The following is a 26,621-nucleotide window of genomic DNA, read 5'->3' as shown; positions in this document are numbered from 1 at the left end:
GCCCGCGGGGGGAGGCACACCAAAACCCTCCCGGGTGCCTTCCAAGGGCATCTGAGACACCCAGCAAATAAAACGGTGAGCAAGGAGATCTGTAAAAACGGGTGATGGACCATCAACAAGAGCATTTTTCTATTTAGATGTAGAAATGGAAGCAGGAAATTAGACGAGGAAGGGGAGCTAGAAGCCAGTGAAGCAGCAGCGTGCCCCACAGCCCAAACGAGCCTGCGTGTGCTGATTTACATGACCTGGGCCCGGTGGTTAAGCAGGACTGTTATCTGATGAAATCTCCCAGCGTGATGGCCAAGCTTTCATAAGCACAAAAGTGCTTCAGATATTAAAAATGCAAGGCATGGATTTTGGCACGCGGGCTGAGATGAGTCATTGTTTCAGAGTGACTTTCAGCATGTGTGGACGCTAAGTGAATGATGTTTGATTATAATTCGTCTCCCGGGGTATTTATAGGTATAATTAGACAGACCTTTCCGAAATTAAAGGTGATGAAGTTATAATGAATGAAATTTTCATCAAAGTGAGGCTTAAAGAATACAATGACTAATGCACAGGAGGAGACCTGGGGAGAGAGGACACCCTGGGAAAGTCTGCCTGTCCCGAGGGAGAAGAGACGCAGCCGGGCAGCACAACGCCCACTCCAGCACTTCGCATCTCCTGACAACGTTTGCTGCCGATGTGAAGACACGCAGCAAAATGCACACGGCATTAATTTATGCCCTACACTTCCTAAAGGAGAATATCAGGAATCGCACTGAGTCTCGCTGGGAGGAATGATGCGTTTGGATGTACCCTGGGAGATCTCTGCTCCCGTTGCTTCCACGTATGACTTAACCATCTGAACATGCCCATGGCGTCTTCTCTGCTGCTGATGGGCTCTCCAAGGAACGCAGTTTAAAAACAACTCCTGCCAGCTGCTTGCTAGCCCTCGGTGTTTGTATTTTTTTCCAGCAGCGAGGCTGCATCAGACACTTACTCAAGCCGCGTCTTCAGAAGTTTGTGTCAGAAAACCCCGGTCACATCCCAACCTGAGCACGTGCAGCCGCAGCTGCTGTGACCTGGTCACGAGCTGGCCATAGATCGACTTATCCAGCAGCTCTTCTGAGGTTTTCCTCATGTGAAAAATTGCCAAATTGAGAAAGAAAAGCCGATACGGATGATCAGCCAGGTCACCTGCCTGCGTTGCGGCAGCACAGGGAGCGCGCGGCGGCCGGCTGCTTGTGCTGCATGTCCAGAGCCCGGCTGCCACCTCCCCGGGCGTCACAGTGGGACCTGGCTCCTTCCACGGGCCCTGGGGAGCCGAACCTGCTGGGACTCCCTGGTGGGGCCAGGCTCAGAGCTGCGGGGTCCTGCCGTGCTCGGGGACAGCACTTCATGGGACCGCGCAGCCGCGTGCTGCAGGAGCAGCGCTACGTGAGGCCAGGTTGTGTTTGCTGATGTGCAGGTAAGCGAGCAAATGCTTTCAATGCACATTTACCTGTTTAGATTATTTTTATTTATTTATTTTTGCTTAAATCTTGTTTGTTTACTATTTTGTTTATAGCTTACTTTATCGGGCATGATACCTGTGCGTGGCAGCTCCCCTTCCAATCAGCTTCCCCTTGGTCTTGTGCCACTTCGACCTTTTACCAATGACCAGGAAAAAAAGCAGAAAGCCCTGATCGAGTCTGCAGACACCACAAAGACTGGGGAGCTGATGAGGAGAGGACACACCGCAGAGGGAGCAGCGTGGTGATCTTGGTAAGCTTGGCTGGAAAAAAAAAAATGTAGTGCAATGAGACCTGGGCAGATGCAAGAGCCCCAGCGACTGCAGGGATCTAGTGGGGATCTGGCGGGGATCGGGCAGGGATCTAGCAGTCCACTCCACCTGCAGCCTCCCCCACTGCTGCCCGTAGGGAAGCGCAGGTTAGATGCCACCAGACTCGGACATCGCCATCCTGGCCGCACTGTGATGGCTCTGCAAGGGCTTTGCTGGAAGGTACGAGCTACGTTAAACAGCAGGCCCCATGTTCTCCATGGCAGGTACCCTGAGTGCCCATGAATCTCATCTTCCCTTCTGCAATTCCCTTCCCGTCGGGGTTTCCTCTATCTGTATATCTAGAAGTGCATAGGAGTGACTGAGGAGTATTAATCCGAGCAAATGGAGCAGAGGCAACAGACCATGCATCAACAGGTCAGACACAAAGAGCAGGCTCCAAAAATAACCAGGAATTAGGGCCCACTGCCTTGAAAAAGTTTGTTACTTAAATCAATATAGGTGTAAGATGTTTTATTTGGACCCTACATATAACAAAGGCTGCTGTGCCGACATAATATATGACTCCCAAAAACATGCATTTTAGGGGATTGCACCTAAAGAAGGTGTGTTTGAGTGATTTTTCACCTGAAGAATCTGAACTGGACACCAACCATCCAGCGTAGGATAACCACAGTGTGTCACAATTGCGATGTTGAAGGACTTTCCTCCTGCCCACCTCCACACAAAGCCCTCAGCTGGTGTGCAGGCAGAAAAATGCCTCAGTTCCCTGGGCTACGCCTTCCTTAACTGCTGTCTGAGTTACTGCCTGGCGGCGATAACGCACGTGGGATGGTGGCTGGGGGATCCAAAACTCCAGGTCAGCGGTTATCCATGGCCACGTGAGGAGTCCGTAATGGTAATTGTCTGCTCGGAGCTTGGTAATTAGCAGATGAGCAGGGATCAGCTTCAGCTAACGGTCTTCACTCTTTCACGGTGACTGATCTCCCGGCTTTGTTCCAGAGCTCCCTATCCATGAGCTGGGCTGAAGCGCCGAGGTCTTGGAGCAGGAGATGGCACAAAGAGGGAGGGCAGCAGGGAGGCTCCCAACCACAATATCCACCAAAATCCTGAGAAACTGGAGAAAGAGGGAGCAAAGAGGGACGAGTGCCAGCTACGATACTCAGGCAGGAATAACCTTAACGCACAATGGAAAAACAGCAACGGGTGCGTAGAACAGGATACAAGGGAGCTGTGAGTCAGGCTGCTGTTAAAAAAATAAGAAGAAAAAGAAAGCAAACATCCTGCTGAGATGTCTAAATAAGAACAGCTTTCTCAAGGTGCGCTGCTGCTGCGTGCAAGCCCTGGAGAAGCTTTGTTTGAAGGCTGCGACCAGCTGCGGGCACACTACAACAGGACAGGGCAATGCAGAGAGCCCCAAGACACAGATCTGGTGGACACAACCCGACGTCTGGATCGTTTAGCCCTAAAGTGAAGAGTGAGGGGATATGCTAAGTCTTTGAGAGGAGAAGAAAGGGTTCTCCAAATCCTGGGTGATAAGACCAAGGAAAGGAGGGGGCAGAGGGATGAAATGGGAGCTGACGCCCCCCCGGACAGAGAAGGACAACGTTTTGAGGCTCCCCAGCACGCAGGGCTGGAAGGGGCCCCGTGGCCTTCTCCCACTGCCAGCTCCGCGTTTCGGTTCATCGCTCCACCCTTTTCACATCCTCATTGCTATTTTTGTTCTTCAGATAGCCGTTGATCATTTCCACGTTTTCGTTCAGCTGCGAAAGCACATCCTCCACAGCTCCAAAACGCCAGCCCTGCTGCGAGCCCCACGAGGAAAGGCTGGCACAGCTACGCGGGCACGTTTGGCCCAGGCTCCAGCAGGAGAGGAAAGCTGCTCAGCATGAGGAAGCAGGTCCCAGACACCACCGTGGTTCCCAGCCCTTCTTTTTGGTTTTAATTTGCTTGATATTGGCTTAGCGTGTGGCCACCCACTGGCCTGCAGAATAGCGCGGGCAGAGGACTAGATTAAACCAAAATGTTCCTGCTCAGACTCCTGTCATGTGAGTCGCAAAGCGGTGACTTTCAGCTTGGAAAAAGCAGCCCCCAACCGGCTCGGGGCCGCGGTGGGGGCACGGCTGGGGCTCAGAGCATCCCACGCTCCCTGGCCCCCCATGTGGTGCCCAGGCGAGCATCTGTGTGGAGGGTGGTCAGGAACACCCAGCGGCTGGAAAAGTCTGACGGCTGGCTGCCTCCACGCAGACCGGAGACACCCACCGGGATAAAAGCACCCACATCCCCTCCCAGGGATGAAACATAATCAGGAGCTGTGCATCCTGCAGCTCCCACCTGCCGACCCAGGTAGGGTGTCAGAGCTGGGTGCCAGAGCTGAAAACCCCGCTAGAGATCCCGGTTCATCTCTGCAGGGCCACGAAGAGCAGGGATATTTCAAAATGATGTTTTTGTGTAAGCTCCCATAGCAAGAGGCAGTTCTGCTTGCAGAGGCCGCCCTGCACCCTCCTGCTGCGTGTGAGGGTGCAGACATCCCCTGTAAGATGCAGACAGCCCGTTACAAAGGCGGCGGCTGCCCAGGAATGCCTGCCCGATACGGCTTTCATCTTGTTTTCATTTTTGTGCTCTCAAAGGTTAACTTCAGAGCCGGGGCTAAAACGGGAGCTCATTTGCTCGGAGCCGCACGCAGACGTCAGTCCCTTCCTCGCACATTCCTCACGCTGCCTTTAACCTTGCCGTGCAGGATCTGTCCCTGCGGAGCCGCGAGCGCCAGATCAAGGCGGCTATCAGCAAGGCCGCGGCTCCATGCTCGTGCCCCAGCCGCTGCCATTTCGTGCAGGCCAGACAACACAGAGCGTCCCCGGGACGTGGCTCAGGCCCCCCCAGGGAGACAAAGCCAGCTCCCCGCGTGCTGCCATTTTCCTTGTGGCTTTCCAGCGTGGTTTTCCTTGTCCTTTTCCGCGGATAGCATGCTGCCGTGTGCGCTGCAGGCTGGCAGCCCTGCGTACGTACCAGCACCACCTCCGCAGGATCACTGACACGAGGGCAGCGCTTAGATGCTGGGGGAGAAGTCGCAGCGGGGCCGTGCCAGGCGCAGGCAGCAGCTGGGTGGAAATGAAGGCATGCCCTCCTGGGAGAAGCTGAGATGTTCACGTATTATTCAAAAATGCTTCCAAAACACCAAGTAATTCATATTTAATGATGTCTGACTGTTGCTGAGGGTAAAAGATGAAAAGTTACACAGGAAAATAGATCCTCTTGCCCCCACCCAAAACTACAGGTACAGTGGGGAGGGAAGTTCTCCTACACCTCGTCTCCCTCAGGGGTCTCCAGACTTTCAGGACATTGAGGCAACTTCTACAGCCTCATGCTGAGACAGGTAGCTCCTCCAGCAGCACCCTGACTGCCAAGCACTGTGACACACTGACCAGGCCCTGCTGTATTGCCACCATGAGGGACCATACCCCTGGCAGGCCGACCCAGCAGGGCAGCCTCAGTGCCTGCTGGACAGAAGCACAGCGGATGGGGGAGCTGAGTTTCTTTTCAGCCTTTCCCATGGCATGTTTCCAGCAGGCACGGTACGTAACGGGGTACCCTTTGGGGAGCACGGGGGGCTCACCCCCAGCCTGTGCCCTCACCCTGGGGGCCGGTAGGGAGCCCCCGAGCTGCCCCACCACCGTCTGCAGGACCCACCGGGGAGCCTACGCCACGTGAATCAGGTGGTGTGTGTGAATTACCCCCTCCTCCGTCCTGTTCCTGCTGTTCCTTCAGGCCGAGTTGTGTAACGCGGGCAGCTTTTCCCGGCTCTCACCGCACATCCCTTCCAAGGGAGCGTATTAGCTGGAGGATTAGGTCTCCCCTGTGTCAGACCCCAGGGAAGGGCTGGGAGTTCGTCCAAGGTCCAGGCCTTTGTTTGGTTTGCACATTGTGCAAAGGGTCAATACTCCTGGGGGCCTTTATACGTAGCCTAAATCATAGCAAATTAATAGGATTTTGTACAGGAATGAGTAGGAGTTGCTTTCTACTCTTATTTATTTGGACTAGCGCCGATAAGAGCCCGGGGATTTTCCAGACAGCACAGCCTCTGCTCAGATTTCTGCAAACAACCCCATGCAGACAGACAGACGGCATCGGAGGGGAACAACCACCAAGCAGGATTCGTTATGGTCACCCCTTATCCACGCCACGTTAGCATTCGGCACTCCAGGCTGCGGGATGAAAACAGACAGCCTCGAGTATGAAAATAAAAGCAGAGTAGCCTGCACTTGAAAGAAAAACAAAGGAGCGCTTTAAGCAGCTCTGCCTTGACCCCGGGAGCTCTCTGGCTGCATGGAGGTTGGGGTGGGACCAAAAAACCCCTCCAGCTCCCAGGGCTTCACAGACACAGCTTCACGAGGAGCTACCACTCAAGCACTTGGGACAGACACCAAGGTCCTGCCAAGCGGTGGTCAACGCAGGGGTTTGGTGAGGTTTCCATGAGGGTTGCACTAGGACTGTTTAATTGATGAATAGTGCTAGTACCACATTTTTCTTGTCTGTTTTCCTGCCTGGGGATGAGTGTCCAAAAAAAAAAAAAAGAAAAAAAAAAGAAACAAAACCACCTCTTTTTACTGCACAAATACAGGAACCCCAGCTGGTTAAGTCTCCCGCTCTGGATCAAAGCACCACAGGCAGGCCCACAGAAAGCAGTTTCCTGATGTAAAGAAATATTTAAAGTTTTGTCTCAAACCTCCATCTTTCTTCTACTTCAGTGCTTTGGGAAGGAAAAAATTCTGCCCCCCCTTCTCAGATGTCCCTACATCCCTATCAGTCAAACAGGGACAGCTATGAATTGCTGGGATTACTGGGTACTTGTCATACTAGAGAGATAAAGGAATTCCATTTTATGGTCCCCCCCACCCAAAATTAGCTACGAGTGCACTGCGTAAGTTACAGTTTGAGTTATCACACAGAGATGAAACTGAAGTTTGTGTCTGATTTCTGTATTAGTAAAGACCAAAAGCGAGCCCTCAGGAGTCACAAACTCCCAAAATTCTACACCTAGCAGAGAGCTCCTAGTGTAAAGCTGAGCTTCTGGCTCCATCTGCTGCCAGAAAGATGGAAAAGATGAGAAAGTGAACAAGAAACGGCCAAAAAAAAAAAAAAAAAAGATTCAACTACAGCCTCTCTTCTGCTTAACTGATCCACTAACACTGCTGTTGAAAGGCAAACAAAACAGAGGTTGCTTCATCATGGAAATTTCTAACAGGTTCAAGATGTGCAGTTCTTTGCCAGGTCAAGACTGATAGGCATTTGAGGCCTTTTAAGAAAGTAATCTATTTGGGTAATTTTTAACTTCAAGACATACTGTTTGAGTGCATAAATTCAGGTTTTTGCAGCTGTAAAGAATCCCAGACAAAGGACAATGCCATAAGCATGGCTCCCCAGATTGCCAGCAGGAAAGAAAAAAAAATAAAGGAAACTTGCACTGTATGCTTCCCAATCTCCCCACTTCTCCGTGTTGCTCCTGCCTTTCACTGTTTCACGTGGCGCCTTTAAATCTTAGTTTACATTTACCCATAAACAAAGATTTATTTTTCTGTCAGAATACATATTCCGTGATTTCATGCCAAGAGAAACGTCCATGTTTTTTGGCAGAGAGCACTGGCATATAGCACAATTCGGCATTGTTTTTGCAAACAAAGCTTCCAGTGAAGTCAATGGCAGCTTTGGGTACACAAGGAATGCTGCTTTGGCTCTTGGGTGCTTAGATTACCTCCCCGTGTTTGCACAGCACTCAGTGCAGAGTCCCCACTCATTTAGGAAAGCATTTCATATACCATACCTGACACAAAGAAACATCAGAATATGTGCAGGCACTATAATGGAGACAGATTAAGCCTTTAGAGCCAAACGCTTAGAGCGACATCTTGTAAATACACACATACCTCCAGAAAGTTTTACTGCTGCATAGCTCCTGCTAAAGGAACGGCCACCGTTTGGATAGGCAATTTGTGTTAAACATACAGATCTCTTTCAAATATCATTTTAAATATAAATATCAATTACAACAGCAGAAAGCATCACCAAAGAAGTGCCATTGCCACGCCTTCTTCCCTACCAAGATATATCTCTCTCTCTACAAGGTAAGAAAAGTACTTGAGAAGTACTGGGAAGGCATCGAAAGGGCATCCTCCAAGCTTGCTTTTCTCACCTCTTCACTTCCTATAAAGTTAGGATGCAAAAAACAAACTCATAATATTTTATGAAATGTCTTACATATTTTCTTTGCACATTTCAGAGTACACATTACACTAATTTGTAGATGATTTCCACTTCGGCATCCTTCAAGTAAAACTTTGTTCAGGAGCAGCGCTTGGCAGAGCTATAGTACACTTGAGCAACAAGTAGAACAAGCACAAACACGAAAGCACCGAATTTCTGGCGCTGAGCTGTTAAGAGGCACTTTAGTTTTCTACATTTTTTTGGTAATAAAAGCCCTGAAGAAAATTTCTAAGGCTAATTAAAATCCCAGACAGCAAAACCAGAGACTGATTTACAAGCCCATTAGTTACATGAGCAGCTATATTTGAGCTTGAGAGATTTAAGCCATGTCACTGAAATCCAACAAGCATGAACTGGGATTTGGCCAGAAGACAAAGAGACACTTTCCATGATAAAGTAAGCCCTTATTTTGCCCTCTCTTTCTCAAAACACGCGCTACATATCAAAGGCAGACGATCTTTCTAATAGCCTATAACCTTGCCCCCTTACACACTGGAAGAGGAGCTTGGACATTTCCCTTGGCCATTCCAGCTCTTCCTGTTATCTCACTGCTGAGATGATTTTTATTGTTGTTGAAGGTTGACTGTTGGCAGGGTCAGTGTCTAGGAAGAGAAGCCCAGGGTTCCTGTCTTCACTCCCAAAACAATGTACGTAGTTCTGTTCTTGATCTGACATTGAACGGTAATTAAACCCAACAACCGCAAACCCCCCCATGTGCTTTATCTCTCAGGATGCAGTCACCCACCCTTGCTGTGCCTCTGGCTCCATCAAGCTCCCACTGCTCTGCACCCAGCAGTGTTTCATAAGCACGAGCAGAGTTTGCCTCACCCCCTGGAAGGGCAGACAGTGACAAATGCACTTGTGTAGGGCATGGGACTCGCTCTCTGTTCAGAGCTGCTTTGTGGAAGCACATCCTGGCCACCACGTCAATGTAAAAAAGGCACGAACCACTTGCCATTGTATTTTGCAAGTACCCCTATCCACCCAAAACACGTATTTAGGCTCTAAACATAACCACTGGCTGTGGGGGACTTCACCTTCCTTAACTCTGCTCCTGAATTTCTCAGCTGCTTAGGCAGGCACTATACACCTACCTTCCTCACACAGGTAGCTGTGGCTCTGGGAACAATGCAGAATGGAGGGCAACTTTCAGGTCAAAAAGGAAAAATCCTTAATTATCCAGTCATTAAATAAGTGTAATTTCAGATGACAGATTTTGACTTGTCCTCAGAAAGGCTTTACATACCTCAGTTTTCATAAGCTTGTCAAGGAAGTGAGATTCAGGAAGCAACCATGGGATGAATAAAAAGTCCAGAAATCAGTCAGCAATGATCTGCTGCATAAACAGAAAAAAAAATCAAGTCCTGAGCAGACTTGGCCTAGTTAGTCTGCAACTGGAAAGTGGGCTGGACAACAAGATTAGAGCTGAAATTGATAACAAAGCCAGAAAAACCTTCTGAGTAAGAGAGGATGAAACACAATAAACCAGAACAAAATGTTACATGCAGGTCATTCTTGCTTGTTACACAAACAAAGTGAGGACAAACAGGTCCAAAGCTGTTCTTCAAAACAACTCGCACAAAAGGGAGTCTGGAAGCAGAAGCTGAGAGATAAAAATATGCCACTGCAAGAAAACCCAAACGACAATGCTTAGGCATAAAGTGCAGTACAGCACACAGCGGCACAAACAAGTCAGCTCTGCTCAGCATCCAGGGCATGGTGCAGCAGTGAATCACAGGAGAGCAAGAACGGTGAAGGGGAACATTACCTCGCAGGAAAGTAACAGAACCTTACCTAGAGAAGGAGAAACCACTGAAACAGGAATGGTAACGATCTTTACACGTGTTAAAGACTGTTGTACAGAAGGAAAGTAACCTGTTCTGTGGCCCTGATGGACTAAGTGAGCAGCACGAGAGACACAGGCAATATGGTAGGAAACTTGCTAACTGTGAGGACAGGGAAGCACTGAAACAGGTAAAGGAGTCTTCTGCCCTAGAGGCCTTTCAGGCAATTATGCAAACAGTGGCGTAACTGGGGCAGGGGAATGGACCTGATCATGTCCTTGGCTCCTGCCAGCCCTACTGCTCTATGAAGGTAAATTTTTTTTGTCTGTTAGGGATTTTGGAGGGTTTACCTTTTGGAAAAGGCTCCAGCAATGACGTTTACATTACAGTCTCTTTCAGTTACTTCACCTTTCCAGTTAGATTGTGTAAGCGCAGCCTGCAGCAACGCCAGCCTTCCTAGGCAACACCTTTCTGCATTTAAATCCTATTCCTGAGGGTAACAGTCACGGTGACACACCACCCCTTGCACAAATGAGACCTTTCCAACTTGAATCACTCCGACTTCATCCATGGCAGGTGATTACGTATTTTGTCTGAAACCAAGCAAGGTACACACCTGTGTAAGGCACCCACTGGGATCCTGAGGGGCAGATTGGTTCATTTCTACGAACTGCGTTGCCTTTCAGGCACCACAGGTTATTTACTGTTTCCAGTTATGAACACGGGACTACATTTAGCCCCTGTGCATGGCAAAGGGAGCATTTTGCTTTAACAGTGATCCGTCAGGATTTAGCCTCAGCTAAAACCAGCTCCGTTAGTTAATACTTACAAAAAAACGACAACCTAGTGTAAGGATAGTACCCAACTCCACAACTGCATGCGTAATTGGGTATCTAAAGGCACAGAAGTGCAGAAGCACTCATCCTGGAAAAAAAAAAAATAAGGACAGCAAGAGCTGCCATATAAAGACAGACAGAAACACAGAGACTGCTGTGGCTCTGGACAGCGGTGACTGCAAGTTTTTGTGGGGTTCTCTTTTTCAGTACACTGTAGATTTAAATTGCACATTAACTTTTTTTTTAAAGCAAGGCATGTTTTAATAGAAACATCCAGATTATAGGAAGTTTTGTAACAGTAAAAACAGATCTGTATACTCAGATCTATTTTACAAGACTGCAAAGCCAAACACCGGGACCAGTCTTCAGAACAGCAACTCCAGTTATAAAACCAAAATGTTTACACAGAGAACACAGCCTGATGCTTGTCAAGATCACCGGCACAACACCCAGTTTGTGAAATCTTCAGCACTGTTTTTTCTAGCTATAAATGAGAAACAGAAATTCTACCATAATGGCAAGTGCTTCCCCGCTACAAACATCTCACCAACAGGCAAAAATACCAAATGTGATGTCTGGGAGAGTTCTGAGAGCTCTAGACCACCCTTACTAATATATATATATATATAAGTTATACTCTAAACTTTGGCCAAGACTTTCACTAATTAAGCAGATTTCTACAGACGTGCCCCCCTCAAACATTCTGACTCAACAGTTTGGTAAGTTCCAACTAGATGAACAGAACCTCATCGCTTCATCTCCAAGTATTCCAAGATTGGAAGCTCTTTAAAATCATTATTAAATTATAATGGCTCTGAAGAAAATAAAAGACATAGCTTTTTTTTTTTTTCTTTTCTTTTTTTTTTTAAAGACTTAAGTCCTCTTAGATAAAAGGAATTAAAGATGCTTGCTTCACGTGCAGGCCTTCATCGCACATATAACAACACACCAGCTTGGGTCAGTCAGCAGATACACTTTAAAAGCCACGTTTTCAGAAAGACAGAATGGTCTTATGAATTATTTCGATGCACTCTCGGATTTCATCCTCCTTAATCACCAGAGGCGGTGCCAGCCGGATGATATCACCATGCGTAGGTTTGGCAAGAAGTCCGTTATCACGAAGCCGCAGACACACCTTCCAGGCATCGTAGTCTGCAATTAAAGGAAAGACACTTACACTGTGGCAGAGAAAGTGGCACAATCGCAGCACGTGGAATGAGGAGCCAAGCCAGACCGTAAACTGCTTGCCATCTAGTAGTGAGAAAAATCAAATATCATGGGCTCACTCTCACAAACGAAGTGGTGACGTCTGAGCAGCTCTCCAGAATTTGCAGTGAATATTTAGGACTGCTGCAAAACCTGAGCTTTGCTCTTTCACAGATGAGATATCCATCTACGTGCAGCAGTAGATTAAAAGAAGAAAATTAGAAGAAGCGGAAGCCTGCAAGAGGCAGGTAAGAGAAAAAATCTGGATAGGACTTCAGACAAGGTTACTTTTATGCCTGGATTTCAGTCCATCTTAAGAGTGTATCTTAAGAAATTATAACCCTTCTCTTGCAGCACTGTGTCACTTAGTATATTGGTGACAAAAAATAGTCTGCTCTGGCTTTTAAACCATTTTCTGGTGTACTTCAATGTGTTAATCCCTAGAAACTTGTTCTCAATCGTTAACTCTTTCCTTCCTTATGCATTCCAGTATTCATCTAATTATCCTGGAACAAACAACCTCAGCCAAACTTCCCACAGTCTGACAGAAACTAGCTTTCCAGACAGGGCCAGTTATCTCCAGGTGAACAGACAAAGGGGCATTTGTGGGGAGCTAAGTTCACCATCAGGTTTGAACATTATCCAGTCATAAAATAATTCATGTTGTTAAAAAAAGTTTAGACTGAGATAGTAAAAGCCTCCTACTTTTAATAGCACACAGTCACTCAAATAAATTTACAGACACTACTACAGTGCCAAGATGAGAACCCAAACAAGATGACTGTAAGCTACACCCCTACTCCACACAGACACTTGCAATTTTAACTTGAAAGTTATTTGTCACGCTACGACTGCAGTTGATTATATTTCCTTACCTTTGGTTTCCCGGATTACAATTGCATTGAGAAGTCCTTTTCCTCTGACACAAGTTACAATATCAGATGGTGTCTTCATGAGCTCATTTCTTAATATGTTACCCATTACTTCTGCATTTTTAGCCAAGTCTTCCTCTTCAATTACCTAAAGGAAGGTTAGATCTACAGTCAGCTGAAGGGCACAGCATTTGTTTTAGTTGTCTACTGCAGCATGGCACACAATGACATGACAATTGCTGAGATACAAAAGCTGATCCATCCAAGGTGTCAGTGCAAACGTAGCACATCCAAGCCAGTTAACATTAAGCTTTCACTCATTTGTGTTTACAAGAAACATAAATCTCTAAACTGTTTTCCATTTGTCTTTTTTTTTTTTTCCTCCCCAAGTAAAAGATAAACCTCTAATGACTCTTAATCTGTGAGTTTGCCCAAGTCCATGTATCAGGCAATGATGAGGCTTTTTGAGTGACTTCCTTAAACGTTGTGAATTATGCAGTTACAGAATGTTTAAAATATGGTATCTGGACAAGATATTTTCTAGCTTTTGTTTGAGCTCCAGTGGCATGTGCATTATGAAGCTCACAGAGCAGCAAACTCTTAAATATGGCATAGAAAAATACACCATTTTTAAAAATGACTCAGTGAAATTAGTAAAATCATTCTACTGACTTTAAGTACCTTAAACCTTGTCCTAGATAATGGCTTAAATGACAGAATAAAATTTAAGACTATAAAATACAAAGAAATTAGGGTACATTTTCAGCTAAGACTTTAGAGTTTGTTTTGTGATCTTAAACTAAAAGAGGATAGATTTAGATTAGACATTAGGAAGAAATTCTTCACTGTAAGGGTACTGAGGCACTTGAACAGGTTGCCCAGAGAAGTGGTGGATGCCCCGTCCCTGAAAATGTTAGAGGCCAGGCTGGATGGGGCCTGGGCCAACCTGATCTAGTGGGATGTCCCTGCCCATGACAGGGGGTTGGAGTTAGATGATCTTTAAGGTCCCTTCCAACCCAAGCCATTCTATGATATTAATTTATATGCAAATAGTTAACTACTACCAATTTTTCATTCTTACTTAAAGATAAATTTCTATTTGTAGCATAAACAATAATGTTACTTATTTAAGTGAAGATAATGTCCGTGTGACACACTTTTTTCTTTAGAATCTAAATCTTTATTAAAACACACAAACCTCCAGTGCTGCCATTGCAACACGACAGGCTAATGGATTTCCTCCATACGTAGATCCGTGTTCACCAGGCTTAATGGTCAGCATAACCTCATCATCACACAGCACTGCGGAGACCTAGAATGGAAAGGTCAGCTAACTCATTTGCCTACATAATTTAGAACAGTAAACTTAAATCTCTCTGAAGTGAACTTTTCCTCAGGGCTCAGGAAAGGGTGCTTTTCATCCCACGGCAGTTAAGTTACATTTACATTCCTAGCTCTGTACAGAAGAGGACACGTGACAGTCACGTAACAGCTTAATCCCCTTAGATACACTCCGCTATACTGGTAATATACAGCAGCTAACTACAGCTGAGAGGCATTTCTCCAAGATGAATATTATTTCAAGAGTTTGAGTTTCATAACTCTGCTTAACAACTCAAAAACCGGCCAAAACAGTTCAAGGCAGGTTGCAACTTCCAGCCTAATCAGCAGAAATGTATGTCACTCCAGGAGGATAAACCCAGTCATGTGGGCATGACAAACAAGTGAACTAACGCCAGTTGTTCAGAAAAACGCTTCTAACAGATGATGTTTTAGCACACATTATTTTTTTCCCATTTTACAAAGTTAATCAGAAATTCATTACAGCAAGACTGCGATGAACTACTGTCCAGAGACTGTATCAGAAACTCACCAGTGATTCTAGAATGAAAGACTGACCACCAAACACTTACTTTTCTGATATTATCAAACTGAAGTAAACAGAGATACACCAAATCTATTCAATTAATTGACAAGGACCAAAACACCTAAAAATTCCCTGTCTAAGAAGATGACATCTAATGATGTGCCACACTAACAATTCAATATCAACACAGTAAGTTCAGTATACTCTAGCCATTTCAGCTATACGTGTAACTATGTATTCCATAATTTTCTTATTTATCACTCACAGGCTCTACTATCTGGGTCACAAATTACAGTTAATCTTGTAAACACCCATTTCCAAGCACAACAAACATCAAATTTGTCTTCCAACTAGTAGACTTTCAGTACTAATTACTTAAAAAATGGTTAGTCAGCTAATGGATTTTTTGTTGTTGTTGTTACTCACAGGATATACACCACCAGAAAGGGCCTTTCCAAGAAGAATTATATCAGGCCTCACATTTTCATGGTCAACAGCTAGCATTTTTCCTGTTCTGGCTAAGCCCGTCTGTATTTCATCGGCAATAAACAGAACCTGTATAGAGATAAAAAGAAAAAACACACACGTTACAGAAAATGACTTTTCACTCCCATTCCTACTTCAGTTCAAACAGTGCAGCAGAGTTGCACACAGTGAAAGACCTTCCAGCTGTATTGCACTATGTGCGCTTCTTTAAGACACACAAATTCTGCGAAATGTCAAACTAACAAAAAGTAAACATACTGTCCTACTTCTCTCTGACATCTTTAACAAAGATTCTCTGCTACATAAGGAATACTCCACATAGGCTTGGTCCCTGTTCATACAGAATCTATTTACACTACAACAGCAAGTGAGATTTCCAAAAAGTTAGGTGCATTGTTCGGAAACTGACCTTTGAAAAAGCTTCTGAAAAATGCCATTTTAGCAACTCTGCTGGTCTCAGTCTACGTAACTCTGAGAGCCTACATGCAAGTTTTTGATCTCATTTTCCTAAGCTGCATTACTGTCATGTGCTAGAATTCACAGAGTATCTACTACTTTTTCTGTGAGGTAAGCATCACAGTAATAATGAAGGCAACTTCGTTACTTATATGTCAATAGCTTCCTCTCAGGTTTGGAATAATTTATGGGTAACATTTTCAAATTAAGAATCAGAATTCTATTAGAACAAAGTGTTGATTTTCAAATCAGACAGGATCCATCGGAATAAAAAGCCATGAATCAATAAAACTTTTGTTGTTTTCCTTACATTTACAAAGGACACGGCCTAGACCTATAGAAGAGCCTGACCAAGCTGATGCTGAAATAAGGGAAGGCAGCCTGCTTATGAGCATTAGCAGTACCCAATGACAACAGGAGGGCACAGATATATATAAATACACCTTCCCACCCGTACAGAGATGCTGAATGCAAGTCGAATTCAACATCATAAGTATTTGACCATTTTCTTTAGTGTTCCGTCCTGTGATCTGTTACTGTTACTAACTCTCGATAGCACTGGTGCATTCCAGCAATGAGGTCCTGAACAGCCAGGGTAGAACCACCACAGTAACTGGCTTGTGGTCCAAGAAATTTGTGAGAAAGTGAAAAAGAAATGTAGAGTTCGATTAAAATAAATGCAGTTTTAAAAACTTCCATTAGAAGCTTATACTGGTGACAGCAGTAAGAAACAGAGAAAAGCAAGCACTGCTACAAAATAAGAAGTAGGAAGTTTAAGTATCCCTACCCTGATCCACTGAAAGAAATTATTAAACAGCATTTGAAGTCCAATATCTTGCATGTGAGAATAACCTTACAAGACATGCCAGGAGACACAGTGTGTGATTTTAAGCCACGAATTCCTTACATTGTGCTTTGTGCAGAGGTCCCGCACTCCCGTGAGATAACCTTTGTCAGGAACAACCACGCCTGCTTCACCTTGAATTGGTTCAACCATGAAAGCAGCTACGTTGGGATCTTGAAGTGCCCGCTGTAAATATGATGTGCACAGAAAGAAAAACTTGTACTCAGGTCACATTTACAAAATACGGAGAGAACACACACAGCATAACCTAGCTGTCACTGTGTTTTCAATCCTAAATGCAGGTAATAGTATTCATGTCAGGCAGTTATCTCCGAGCACCATTTCACTTCCAACACAGGAGCCTATGTCACTGCTTGCCTCTAAAGATCAGTTGGTGTGCTCGCTCAGGGAATTATGAACCTTAAAAACTGCAAAGCCAGACAGGCAGATTATCGGATCAGTTCATAAACTACCTCAGAAATATACTCAGTTTTGCATTACCCCATACAAGACAAACAATTGCTCAATGCTTCCCCCAGTTCACCTCATGCAAAAAGGAATGCAGGCTCTCTAGTACAAAGCTGTCATCTTAAAGCAAAGTCCATAGCTACATTCTTGCACTATCAAGCTCTGGAAGGTTTACAAGTCTACAAGACTCAAAAGATACTAAGATTCCCAGCACAAAATTTACTACAGCTTTCCTTAATACTGCCCCATAAATAGAATAAATTCAGCTTTTAGTCTGATGGACATGGATGCGGGTTCTAGGTCTCCAGAGCGCATTCAAAGCCTCAGTAAAGTTGGCTGAAAGCCAGTAAATACTTACGGAGCTTTCACAATGAACAGCCTTACTTAGGTTCAAAGCTGATTTAGCTACTCCACAAAGCAACTCTAACACACAGAGAGACCTTAGCTTCCTTTAAACAAACTCCTAGGAGGCAGGCATCTCTGTCCCATAACCTCCACAGATGGCTCGTTGCACTAAGCAGGCACAGCAGACACGGAGGACTGACTTGTCACGCATGGAGATGATGTATGCAGATGATGGAAAAGTGGTGATGCCAGTGTTCCTGCTGCCTCAGTACCATCTGTGTTTAGCTGGCACCCTCCTGCCTTCTAGGTCCCAAATCCAGTTACCCTACAGCTGCTATCAAGCACCATCTACCCTCCAGTACAGAAACCCAGACTATGAGTGTGGGAAGTTTAAATCAAGGTCAACACTCCCCAACAGCTTGGCAGTGCAGAATCAGTAGCATTTCAGTCATTTGAGTGAATTGCCAGCCTAGCATGTTTTTAAGGATGCTGTGAAGCTCACAAGACTGGTAAGCAACTGCAGTGAACTCTAGTTATCCAGTCATTGGAGAATCCTTAGCATTTCTGAGAAAAGTAAGTCAAGATATTAGCTTCAGAATCCACGTCCAACTTTACAACATATTTTACTTTAAGCATGTGTAACATGAATCCCCTTACAGTTTATTTGCTGTTTTTTATTTACACCTGAAACATCTTAGCAACAAGGGAAATAAAACAGACCTTGTTTTCCTTTTACTTCCTAAAGTAAACTGAAAATCAAAACCAAAGGAGAATTTACACACATTACCTACAGGTAATCATAACATGTGTATCTAGACATATTTAAGAAATACATATTTCTTAATGTGTATGTTTCAAATGACAAGCTTCTGCTTTTCCTGCCTTGCTATTCACCCAAGAGACACAGTAAAATGATTCCAAATACCTCAAGAGCTGGTAGGTCATTGTATGGGATCACTTCGAAACCTGGCATAAAGGGTCCAAATCCATCGTAGCTGGATGGGTCTGTAGAACTGGAGATAGCAGACATCGTTCTGCCCCAGAAGTTGCCAGCTAAAAAAATAAAAAAAAATAATTATATATATGCCTCGCTAACATCTCATTGACAAAATTATGATGCATTTTCACCTAAGATAACTGACAGAGATTCATTACAAAACTAAGAGCCAGAACAGTTTGTACGACATCATATTTTTCGACCTGCTAATGAATTTTAAGAGTTGTCTAACATTAGCATCCTTCCAGCAATTGTTAGCAGTTTACATTGATGCCTTAAATACATCAGGTTGCTCTATCAAAAGCATGCTGGAAAAACAAATGAATATTACGACATGACCTGGCAAGTATACAAAATAACTTCCATGAACTCTTTCTTGTCAGTAATCTGAAAGTAGTAGCCTAGAAGTCTGAGGAAGATGTGCAGGTTTTACATAAATAGTACTCATCAAATACAGAAAGAAACTACCATCCAGAATTTAAGTCCTAGAAATAAAGCTGCCAGTGAGCCTAAAAGATACATTTCTGTGTAGTTCAAAGTTCCAGGAAAAGCTGTTTATATTTTTAAAAACACTCTGACTGTGCACTATTTCACATAGAAACATGAGTTAAAATGGTTGGGAATCAACTATCACCAAGACTATGAAAAATTATTTTAGTATTTCCATTGAATCAACTTACTGTCACCTAATTGATAATTAGACGTCTGATAAGAATAAGGAAGATAAGAGTTCAAAACGTTCACAGCATTACAAGTCTCCCCCCCACACACGCCAATTTCATTGGGACATTCTCAGTCTGGAGGAAATCCTGAAGGCAGTTACTGACGTAGGCAGCTCTAGGCACTGCCTCCTCCTAGTCGCCAATAGGATCAGCACTAGCAGAGCGACTCCTGCTATGCTCTGGGGAGTCACTTCTCAAAGTGAGAAAGCACTTACTGAAAGTCGACTGACTAAAGAGCGAAATAAAATATATATATGGAAGAAAGGGAGAAATATATTTGTTTAAAGAATTCCCAGAAAAAGAAAAAAAAATCTAATCTAATTGGCCCTAGAAAACATAACTCAGTATGCAACTTTGAATTTCAGTTTATAAATGCAGTCTAATGACAATTTATGGTCCAGCTATGACATGCACCAGAAGTCAGAAACAGACTGCAGCTGTAGCAACCAACAAACAACAACAACAAATAAATAAATACATAAATAAATCACTTTATTAATAAGCTTTATTCTGGAAAGTTGTATAAAATACAGAGCCATTGAAAAGCAGCAGAATCAACAAAAAACACTTCACCTACAACCAAAGAATACCAAATAGAAGTTATTTGAACTAGACCTAAGCAGTCATTTTTCAGCAAAGCACACTAGCTTCTTCAGTGGTAGGCAACTTTTCCCTGAAACATAGCCAAGAAGAGCAGATGAAGGGAGAAAGCACACCACTTAGATAATCAGGACCCCTTACCAATTTTAGCAAGATTGCTGTTACCTTTGTTGTATGACCAAGACTACAAAATGGCTTTACTGGATTAAAGCCAGCTTCTGGAATACCTTAAAGAATGCAGAGGAGAAACACTGGTAGGGAGTGTTTAAGAAGGAAGGAGGTTATCCCAAATGTGGGATTTTTGTGAGGGGTCTCAACAGTTTAATTCAGATGAAAGGTATCACAAGAAAGAAGGAATAAAATGATACTGTTCTTTAACACCCAAGCAGCAATTAAAAGAGTACGGAGGATGAATGCAGCTTCCATTTGACTTGAGGCAGCTATTAAGCAATATCTGACAACAAAAAGGGTTAAGTAGTACAAATAATGTCTACTTCATATATTCAACTGCTATTTATAAAGCTTTATAAACCACTTCATTAACAGTGATTTCCTTCCTTCAGTGAAAAAACCAAAGCATTAAGAATACTGCAGTGTAATCACTACAGCTACAGGACGAGTGCTACAGCCAGCGTCTAGAGCTGCCTTCTTCCTCAATACCTCAACTCGTAACACGCACGCAACGTACCTGCAAAAATAATTTTTGCTTTGTATTTCGGAATGCCTTTTACAACGTATGCCCACTTGCGAGCCAACTTACAGGCGGTTTCTCCAGCTTCCACTCCTAAAACATAAAGCAGCACCATTATCACATTTATGCATCAGACAGGTCACCGACGCAGTAACAAGTGCATCAGTGCAGCACAAAATTGTTGACTCTACTAGAAAGAAAGAAAGCGGAAATACTTTTTTCTTCTTTTACCTGTATTCATTGGAAGAACTTTGTTATAATTGAACATTTTGGTGACAAACTCCTCATATTCACCGAGCACATCGTTGTAAAACGCTCTAGACGTAAGGGTCAGTTTTTCAGACTGAGCTTTCAGAGCACTCACGATCTTTGGGTGACAGTGGCCTTGATTAACAGCGCTGTAAGCACTTAGAAAGTCAAAATACTTTCTGCCTTCAACATCCCACACGTAAATACCTAGAAAAACAAAAGTGTAGTAAATATATAAATACGATCCAAAAAAAAGAATACTAAATAGTATAAGCTAAGAGTTGAAATGCAATCTAGTCAAACCTATGTTGTATTCTTGCTATCCTGTGGAGTAGTCAGGTATATTCTCTTACAGGTAAGCCCACAAGAGGCACTCTGACCGGAAAATAAACAACTGATAATGGTAGCAAAAGCAAAAAGATGGTACATTATTAATAAGCGTTAATGAGGTATCAAGAAAAGAAGGATTTCCTATATAAAGCTGCTCTGAACCATCGAGACACATAGCGACAAAGACACACTCTTGATTCACTATGTTGACAGCCTTTCAGGACACATTCATAGAGCCTAACCTGCAGAGCAGAAAAATCCCCTTAAATATGGTTAAAAATCAGAGTAGATTTAAATTAGGCCATAACACATGAGCAGTACACAAGGTTAACTACGCACTTAAACAGTGTTCATGTTCACCTTAACACTGAAAATCTCCATACAAGGCAACAGAAGAGAGCTGCCCACAGGTTTCTTGCTGGGTTATTCTGAGTTATGGAGATCATCAGAACTTAGCCCTTTATTTAAATAAATCATTTTATAGACAGCACAATTGTATCAGGTGGCCTCCTAAGGCTGCATCATAAGGCCTCATCCAGAGCTATGGCCAGCAAATTAACTACCTTTACTTCATCAATTATCTCAATCTTCTCTGCTCCCAGCCCACCAAGAAAAGAAACTGATTATCTCAAAATCATTACGTACACACATCCCATCGACAGCACCCAGGGCAACCAAAATAAAATACCTTTTCCCTTCTCCAGAGCAACAGGCAGTGGGTGGTAATTGTGGGCCCCATATTTAGCCTCGCGTTCAAATATGTAATCAGAGGACGGAGGCCCTTGAACTGTTTTTTTAGTCGCAACTGAGGTAGCAGAACTCAGCGAAGCATGAACACCTCGGCAGAGAACAGCGAGGCTCTGAGGGCGGGTGAGCTTGGAAAACATTGTTGACTTCAGGTATGCTGTGACAGATCTGAAAAAAAAAAAAGGTTAATAATTAGCACTGACAGTACTTCTGAACAAATATATGACGCGATTAAAGTGCTTCTACTGCCAGGATTACAGGTTTCCCAACCGTTCTGCACTGCAATCAGGAAAGCTTGTACGAAGTATAAACGAATGCAGCACTGACTTCAACTAAGTTGTTTTTTTCCTATTTTAATGTACACTCCCAGTAATAGAACAAAAACCGCACGACTCAGCAAGCCTACGAGACAGTCCCATAATTTTACCTATAAAAGTACTTTGTCTTCGTGCCTTAAATTGCAACTAGATTTATTATTACAAGCTACGTTCAGCAGAGCAGGGAAATGATAAGTTAAGTTTATCGAGCTTCTGGGGCTGCTGAAATGCCTTTCATCTGACGAAGACTTCCTTAAGAGAAATCTCAACCCAGAATCAGAAAGTAAATAATATAATGCTGGAAAGAAACACCTGACCCAAATAACGTTTAGCTGATAATATCAGACTGATAAAGGCCAGATTAGTTTTAACTGAGGTCAGCTTTACGAAGTAAAGTTAGTGGCTTTTTGTATAAACTGCATTCTTGATGTTAAAGCGTATCCAGCTACGGATAAAGAACTCCTTGTTAGCGGCATTTCAAGGCAATAAAAAAACAAATGGAAAGTAACAGCTAATCAAGTATTAACCATCTTTATAACACCTTGTATTTTCTGAGGAAAAATCATTGATTCCCCCTGAATACATAATCTTGTACCGTTAACATCTACGGACAACCTGAGGGTAGAGTTTCATGAAACATACTCAGGAAAAACATTAGGAACTTGAACTTCCACTGCATTTTTTCCCCTTCCTGCTCTGTCAGAGCAACCACACAATTAAGCCTTCAAAAAGGAAGAAGAGAACCATGGTCTAATTCCCAGCAGTAGGTGGCATCTTTCAATTTAAATTCCATAAACATTTACCAAGGAGCATAATTAATATTCCTAGACTTATATGGCTAACATGTCTTTGGAAACAAACTTGTCAAGTCCATCAAAATGGAAGGCAGAACTCCAAGATCTGGCGAATCTTTTCAGATTTGTATTTGACACTGAAATGTAAATTGTTCCCACAATTCTCTGATAACCTTTTACCATAATGTGGAAGCACTAAGAAGCACCTAATACAGGATACCAGGACAGCATGAAAAGAATCCTTTGCAGGAAAGTTCTGTATCTTTTCATTCACGGGAAAGCACTAACACCAGAAAGGCCCAGGATGTCTGTGAGAGCTGGAAGGAGCAAAGGATTATTCTACATACGACTTGTTCTTACTTAGAGAAGCGTTAAGAGAAGGATGAGAGGACTGGGGACAGCAGAGAGCCAACGCAGAGATGCTCACTTCAGCAAGGCCAAGAGCTGTCAGAGCTGAAGATTCCAGTCTTGCACAACATTACACTTAGAAACTGACAAAAGGTATTGGCCCACAACGAAGATGACAATGACAAGTGCTCTGATTATCAAGTGCAGCCTCCTTTGCAACTGACTGCTTAGCAAACCGAAGAGCTTTCTAAGGAACCTCAACACTGGAGCGCTACCTAACAACAAAAGCATACTGCAACACCTAAGCAGAAGATTCATATTAAATAGGAGAACACAGGGACAGTTTATGGAAAGAGACTGTTATTTCAGGCTGCTTGCACAGACAGATGTATTCTCAATTTATTTTGGTAAAGGACTGCACGCTGGATGAGTCACCTTAAACAGAGGCATTTTTTCCAGCAGATTCCTCGGATGTTATATTGTCATTCCTCATTTCTAAGCAAAAAGCCAGAAAAACTATTTTCTGCATCTACCAAAATCAGCTGGGCCAGAGTCAGTAGTCTCCGTTCCAGCAGGAGATCAGCTGTTCCTCAGCCCTGGGCAATTCACCAACTCAGAGCTGTTAAGTATTAGCCATTTGTGTTAGTACTTCTCAAGACTGTCACTCAAAGATTTTACAAAAAAAAAAAAAGACAAATATATCTTCATAGAAGAAAAATTTTCTCAGAGATTCAGATCAACCGCACCGCTCAAAACCACAACTTGCTTAACCCCTTAAATGCCATTGGTCTGTGCCATCCTGCCCCCGACACATCTCCCTGGCAGGGCAGCTAACTCTATGATAAGCTTCTCTATTTTGGGACATTCTCCATACATCCCTGAAATGAAAGCTGTAAAGGAACGAAACTCTTACCTGCCCCTCACCAGAGAGTTACCTTTCTGCACGGAGAGTTACAGACTACTCTTCCTTCACGGTGGCAAATCTTAATCAGAAATCCCTACAAAGACTTCCCCTCCAGGAGGAGAAATGACCTGCAAGCTGCGGAAGTGAGGCCACATCATTTTAGCTGAGGCATGGGGGGGGTTACCCTGAGCAAGGCAGAGCGAAACCGCGAATTCTTGTCGCATCTGGAGCCGAAAAGCGAGGAGAAGCCTGCTTCTGGCGGTCAGCAAGGCGAGACGAGCAGCAATTTCAGGAAAAAGGCAGGGTGCAGTTGGGGGAAAAGCAGGAACTTGTTGCGGGGCTGCGAGGAAGAGAAGCGCGGCAGCGCTGTGGGCAGACGGCAGGCGTTCCAGCAGGCGGGGAGGTGTTGCATCAGAAATTGAGCTAGCCCTCCCTGCTCAGCCGATCCTGCCGTTTGGGCGGATGGGAAGCAGCTTCCCCTCCACGGCAGCCCCTCAGTAACGCTGCCCCGCTTCCAACAGCTTCAACCGGAGGAAATAAACCTGCCCGGGCCAGCTTTGCCTCAGCAGGGCTAAGAAAAACATTAAATAAATGTTTTTCGGGAGGCTGCCCTGCCCGGGGCGGGTGGCAGCGGGCGGGCTGCGAGCTCCCCTCAGGCCGGGCCGCGCCCTGACCCGCTGGGGACAACGGGCCTGAGGGGCCTGAGGGGCCTGAGGGGCGCCTGAGGGACCCCGGAGGGACCCCGGTGGGACCCCAACGGCCCCGGGGCCACGCGCACAGGCCTCCCGCACGGCACCGCGGAGCTGCCCCGCTCCCCTCCCTCACGGCCGCCGCCAGAGCCCCCCGCGTGAGGCGGCCCCGGCCCCGGCCCCGGCCCCGGCCCCGGCCCCGGCCCCGGCCCCGGCCCCGGCCCCGGCCCCTACCTGCCGGCCGTGCTGCTCGGCCCGGGGCCCGCGGCGCAGAGGCGGAGGCAGCCGGCGGCAGCTGTCACCGCGCCTCACGCCCCGCCGCCCATTGGCCGCCGCCTCCCTCCCCTGCCCCGCCGCCGCCTCCCATTGGGCTTCGGCGCGGAGAACGCCCCGCGCTCGCCCAATCGGAGAGCGAAAGAGCCGCAAGCCCTCAGGGAGGGCCCGCCCCCTCCCCCCCCCCCCTCCCCCCCCCTCCCGGCGGCCGTTGGCGGGGTTCCGTCAGGGCCGCAGCCCCCGCAGGGATCTGACGGGGCTGGACTTCGGGCGACCGCGGTGTCGCCGCCCCACCTGGGGAGGTGTTGTACGAAGGAGGGAGCACGGGGAAAACAAAATAAATAACAATAAACGAAAACAAAATGAAATAAATAAAAAGATACAAAAACGGGCCTGTGCCCAATCTAGTCTGTCAAATAACTCAGCCCATCCCCAGGCCAAGTGACACCTCAGGAGCGCTGTGTGGCCATGGAATGGGGGCGTTCACAAGGGCCTTATAATCATTAAGGTTGTAAAAGCCCCCCAAGATCACCTGGTCCAACCACCCCCTACCACCAATGTCACCACTGAGCCATGTCCCCAAGCACCACGTCCAACCTCTCCTTGAACACCCCCAGGGACGGTGACGCCACCACCTCCCTGGGCACCCCGTGCCAACGCCTGACTGCTCTTTCTGAGAAGAAATGTCTCCTCATTTCCAACCTGAATCTCTCCTGGCACGACTTGAGGCCATTCCCTCTAGTCCTGTCACTACTTAGCTGTGAGAAGAGGCCAACCCCAGCTCCCCACACCTTCCTTTCAGGGAGTTAGAGAGAGCAGTAAGGTCTCCTTTGAGACATGAGTAGTCAATGTGCACTGGTTTTAGTCCAGAAGAAAAACAAATGCTGTGAAAAGATACTGAGACTATTTCTCTTTTTATATATAACCCACCTTACTAAAAACAGAAACAAAGCAAAGTCTCAGGAGTGCAGACTTCTGGATGCCTCTTGACTCATAATTTGTCCTGACAAGTCTATCTATGCTGGAAAAGAGTCTGTAGCTTTTCCACAAAAAAAACACGGTGTACTGGGTTGACAGTACCCAGAATTTGCATATCTCCCCCACACACACACAAACACAACGCCGTGTAAATGTCCTGGAACCCTGTCATATCTCCTAACCAAGCGGCTCAAAGCCCGCATGGCAGGGAGCAGCATTGCGTATGCGTTTGGAGAAAAATGCCCTCGGAGGAAATTTTCCCAGTGTGCAGTCAGCTGGGAATAGGGCAGATAGATGATCCCAGGCTCTTCGTAAATCCGTACCCAGTCAGGCTCAATCCTAGTAGTATATTCATGTCTCTAACTAGCCTAATTCTGCCAGGGAACAGTGCCCTGCATCTCCTGCCAAAGTTGAACGCACAAAGCATTCAACACTAAAAGGTTGTGCCTTTGGTGCTACATTGCAAAATACATTTCACAATCACGTCTGTCGAATGAATGCATGGTTGTACTGTGCCAAGTTTCTTAAGTCTGGAAACAGTCATTATCGGCGAGCAATTGCAACCCTTTTTTCTAGTTAAAGGTATGATTTTTTGTGAAACGCTCACAATTTTAAGGCTGAAAAAAAAAAGCAATGAACCGATTTGAGTATTATATTTCTTCACAGTTCATCTCTGGTGTAAGGAAAAAATGCCTGAGTCTAGCCTCACTCCCAGGAAACCAGTGGCCATGTACCCAAGTAAGCACTGCAAATTCATGTCTGAAATGCGGAGTCTCAAAACCAACCAAACAA

The 26,621-nt window shown here is 45.1% G+C and overlaps 1 protein-coding gene across 4 annotated transcripts; it reads right to left on the bottom strand.

Annotated features, from left to right (window-relative positions):
- Positions 1–10,882: 10,882 nt before the first annotated feature.
- Positions 10,883–24,965, bottom strand: OAT (ornithine aminotransferase). 4 transcript variants are annotated; one of them, XM_067000375.1, is made up of 10 exons: positions 24,813–24,965; positions 21,468–21,694; positions 20,432–20,656; positions 20,198–20,293; positions 18,116–18,243; positions 16,441–16,563; positions 15,018–15,146; positions 13,923–14,036; positions 12,728–12,872; positions 10,883–11,798 (listed from the first exon to the last, which is right to left on the bottom strand). In XM_067000375.1, the coding sequence occupies exons 2-10, from the start codon at positions 21,664–21,666 to the stop codon at positions 11,638–11,640; spliced, it is 1,320 nt and encodes a 439-aa protein (XP_066856476.1). In that variant the 5' UTR covers positions 21,667–21,694; positions 24,813–24,965; the 3' UTR covers positions 10,883–11,637. The 4 variants fall into 4 exon arrangements, with proteins under 4 accessions (XP_066856476.1, XP_013041289.1, XP_013041290.1 ...); XM_013185835.3 differs by lacking the exon at positions 24,813–24,965 and adding an exon at positions 24,074–24,229; XM_013185836.3 differs by lacking the exon at positions 24,813–24,965 and adding an exon at positions 23,899–24,030.
- Positions 24,966–26,621: the final 1,656 nt, after the last annotated feature.

Source organism: Anser cygnoides, chromosome 7, assembly GCF_040182565.1.
Source record: "Anser cygnoides isolate HZ-2024a breed goose chromosome 7, Taihu_goose_T2T_genome, whole genome shotgun sequence".
NCBI lineage: Eukaryota > Metazoa > Chordata > Aves > Anseriformes > Anatidae > Anser > Anser cygnoides.
This window is presented reverse-complemented; position numbering and strand designations above follow the sequence as displayed.